This window comes from Pseudochaenichthys georgianus, chromosome 5, assembly GCF_902827115.2.
Source record: "Pseudochaenichthys georgianus chromosome 5, fPseGeo1.2, whole genome shotgun sequence".
NCBI lineage: Eukaryota > Metazoa > Chordata > Actinopteri > Perciformes > Channichthyidae > Pseudochaenichthys > Pseudochaenichthys georgianus.
The window spans coordinates 36,224,009-36,227,341 of NC_047507.1; the positions used below are offsets into that span (position 1 = coordinate 36,224,009).

The following is a 3,333-nucleotide window of genomic DNA, read 5'->3' on the forward strand; positions in this document are numbered from 1 at the left end:
TTTTATTCACGTGCATAATGACGCAATACGTATATCAAGACGTGCACATGATTGGATCCTTGTCACAAGACGACTTTAGCCCTCAAAATGTCCGCTAAAAAAAGAAAGGTAGATGCTGAATGCAGGGTTTTCAACACAAATTGGACTGCTAAGTATTTATTTACTGAAGTCGGAGGTAAAGCCGTGTGTTTAGTTTGCGGGGAGCATATGGCCGTTTTTAAGGACTACAATGTGAGTCGGCATTACGAGACGAAACACGCGGGGAAATATAAAAACTTGACTGACGCTGAAAGGGCGCGGACATCGGAAGCTTTGCTAGCTAAGCTGCAAAAGCAGCAAGGCTTTTTTACCAAGCTTCACACATCCAGGGATGCAGCAACCAAGACCAGCTTTGTGATATCCCACAAAATCGCTAAAAACAGTAAGCCGTTCTCGGAGGGGGAGTTTGTCAAAGAGTGCTTGGTGGACTCTGCAGCACTAATATGCCCTGAAAAAAAAGCCGCATTTGAGCAAGTCCCGCTGTCCAGGCGAACCGTGACTAGAAGGATCGAGGAAATTGCGGGGAATCTGGAGCTTCAGCTGCAACATGAAGTGGCAAGTTTCGCCTTTTTCTCCTTGGCTTTGGACGAGAGCTGTGATGTCCGCGACACAGCCCAGTTACTCGTATTCGTCCGCGGGATAACACCGGACTTCAAGATTACGGAGGAGCTGGCAGCAATGCGGTCGATGAAAGGGACGACGACAGGGAGCGATCTGTTCACGGAGGTAAACGAGTGCATGGACACGCTGGGACTGAAATGGGACAGACTGGCAGGACTGTCACAACGGACGGTTGTCCAAATCTTACCGGAAAAAAATTCGGACTTTTGAAACGTATGCAAGATAAAGTGACTGGAATCGACGCGGATCAGAAACTGGTATGTTTGCATTGTATTATACACCAACATGTGTTGTGCAAGTCTGTGCTAAAAATTGATCATGTTATTGATGTTGTTACTAAAATGGTAAACTTCATCAGAGCACGGGCATTGAATCACAGACAGTTTGTCGCACTTTTGGAGGAGCATGAGACTGAGCATCGTGACATCGGCTACCACACAGCTATCAGATGGCTCAGCCTGGGCAAGGTGCTGAAAAGAGTTTGGGACATGAAAGCAGAGATTCAAGAGTTTTGTGAGAAGAAAGGCAAAGACTTCCCAGAGCTGTCAGATGAGGACTGGATGGCAGATTTTGCATTTGCTGTTGATGTGACTGCACTGATGAATGAACTGAACTCCAAAGTGCAAGGCAAGGGCCTTTTTGTTCATGAAATGCACAGCCTGGTGAAGGCTTTCATGACAAAGATGCAGTTTCTTTCAAGCCAACTGGAGAGCAACACTCTCACTCACATGCAAACTCTGAAAGAAGTCACACCATCAGCTGATCACCTCCGCAGGTACTCATCCATGTTGGGAGCATTGCATGGTGAGTTTTCAAGGCGATTTAAAGATCTCAGAAAAATCGAGGATGAAATGCAGCTGGTTTCCTCTCCCTTTACCTGCAGTGTGGATAATGCACCCAGTGATGTTCAGCTGGAACTCATCGACCTGCAGTCTGATGCAGTACTGGCAGAGCACTTTAAGTCAGCATCTCTGCTGGATTTCTACTCTTCTCTCAAGGAGGAGAACTTTCCAAACATGAGGAGACATGCTCAGAAGATGTTGGTTCTCTTTGGCTCTACCTACATATGTGAACAAACATTTTCAATTATGAAGTTTCAAAAATCCAGGTATAGATCCTCCCTCACTGATGATCATCTGTCAGCTGTGCTTCGCATCTCCACCTCAGACATTCAACCTGACTTCGATGCACTCGTTAAAGCCCAGCAGAGACTAGATTTCTCTCACTGAACAAGAAAAGAGAACTTAAAAACACCAAATGAGGTGGTTAGACTACAAATGTTGGCATTTAAAGGCACCAACTAGCAGTGAACTGGGACACTTTCTTTGGAAGCCTTTTTTCTCAAAATCACAGTTCAGTGATGTTTAGTGACAGTTCAATATGATATATCTTGCTTAATATTTGGAGTACAAAGACAATATTGTGATTTCTTTAGAATGCTAAGAACCTCTTTCCAACAGTAAATGAAACTCAAAATGTGTTTGAGTGAATGTGACTGAAAATGTTTACTAATATGAGTCACAAATGGTGAACAACGTTCATTTTGTTTACCATTGTTTTGGGAAATTCGATTTAATAAATGACATTTTTAGCAACCTCACTTTTTCATTGCTTAACTATAACATATACTCTTACCAGCTTGTCAAAACAATGCTATTTACTGCTTTTTATAAAGAAATACAATTAATATTATGCAGAATTGAGTTCAGCCTTTTGGCCCGGCCCTCCACAATATTTTCAGTTTCTCATGTGGCCCCATGGAAAAAATAATTGCCCACCCCTGCTGTAGATCATTATCATATGATTGAAGTGTGTCCTTTGCAGGCCACTGTAGCTAGTGCGCCAGCACCACCCGGTGACGTAACAAGTAACAACAACTTCTACACATCCCATTTGGACACAAACACATTAAATGTTTTCCCAATTATCCGGTGTTCTCTTGTGCACTCGATCAATTACATCTCCAGCTCTATACTGATTGCAACCATACAACGTGTACAAATAGTTAGCCCCCGCTGCCTCCTGCCTGTCATCTCTCCTAACAGCGCTCTTATTATTGTGAGACTGCCGGGGTCGGGGCAGACGCAACATCTTGCAAGAAACAGCATCTCAGGGCTTTTAAATATTTAACAACCTATTAATGATGCATAGCACATAACTGGCAAAAGCGATCTTTTCTACTTCAAACTCACTGAACTAGCAGCCAGGAAAGAGCAAGAAAACAACTTCCGTTTACAGAGCCACTCAGCCATATATATATATATATAAATACGTCTTACCTGCTGTTTTGTGATCAAAACTAAAGTTGTGTTCAAGGACATGCAATTTAAACATTGGCTAGCTACTGCTAGCTAGCTAGGTTAGTTGACTTACTGAGTGGAGTCATCTTCTAGAACTCCGACATGCTTTCTTTTGAGATGTTCCATCATTGATGAAGTGCTCCCATGCCAGGCTAGATCGCCTTTGCAAATGTTGCACTTAACAACCTTTTTCACATTGTCAAGTATGAAATGATCCCACACTTTTGAGGTTTTCGTTTTAGGTGTTGCCATTACGCTTCTTGTTCTCTCTCGGTTTTTTAGCGGGCCATTCCGCTTATCAAACTCCAGTATATTAATATCTACATGTAAGCACGTAAAACACCGGTGATGACGTTAGCGCGTAAAAAAATGT

At 42.9% G+C, this 3,333-nt stretch overlaps 1 protein-coding gene across 1 annotated transcript; it reads left to right on the top strand.

The window, feature by feature from the left end:
- Nucleotides 1-207: 207 nt before the first annotated feature.
- On the top strand, nt 208-1,889 carry LOC139433871 (general transcription factor II-I repeat domain-containing protein 2B-like). Its single transcript, XM_071203312.1, has 2 exons — nt 208-765; nt 807-1,889. Exons 1-2 carry the CDS (start codon nt 208-210, stop codon nt 1,887-1,889), a joined length of 1,641 nt encoding a protein of 546 aa, XP_071059413.1.
- The last annotated feature ends 1,444 nt before the right edge of the window (nt 1,890-3,333 follow it).

Excerpts from the sequence above, each read along its gene's own strand:
- LOC139433871 (XM_071203312.1), top strand. The coding sequence starts at position 208 with ATGGCCGTTTTTAAGGACTACAATGTGAGTCGGCATTACGAGACGAAA. Across the intron at positions 766-806 it reads GGAGCGATCTGTTCACGGAG|ACTGGCAGGACTGTCACAAC; the intron begins GTAAACGAGTGC and ends GAAATGGGACAG.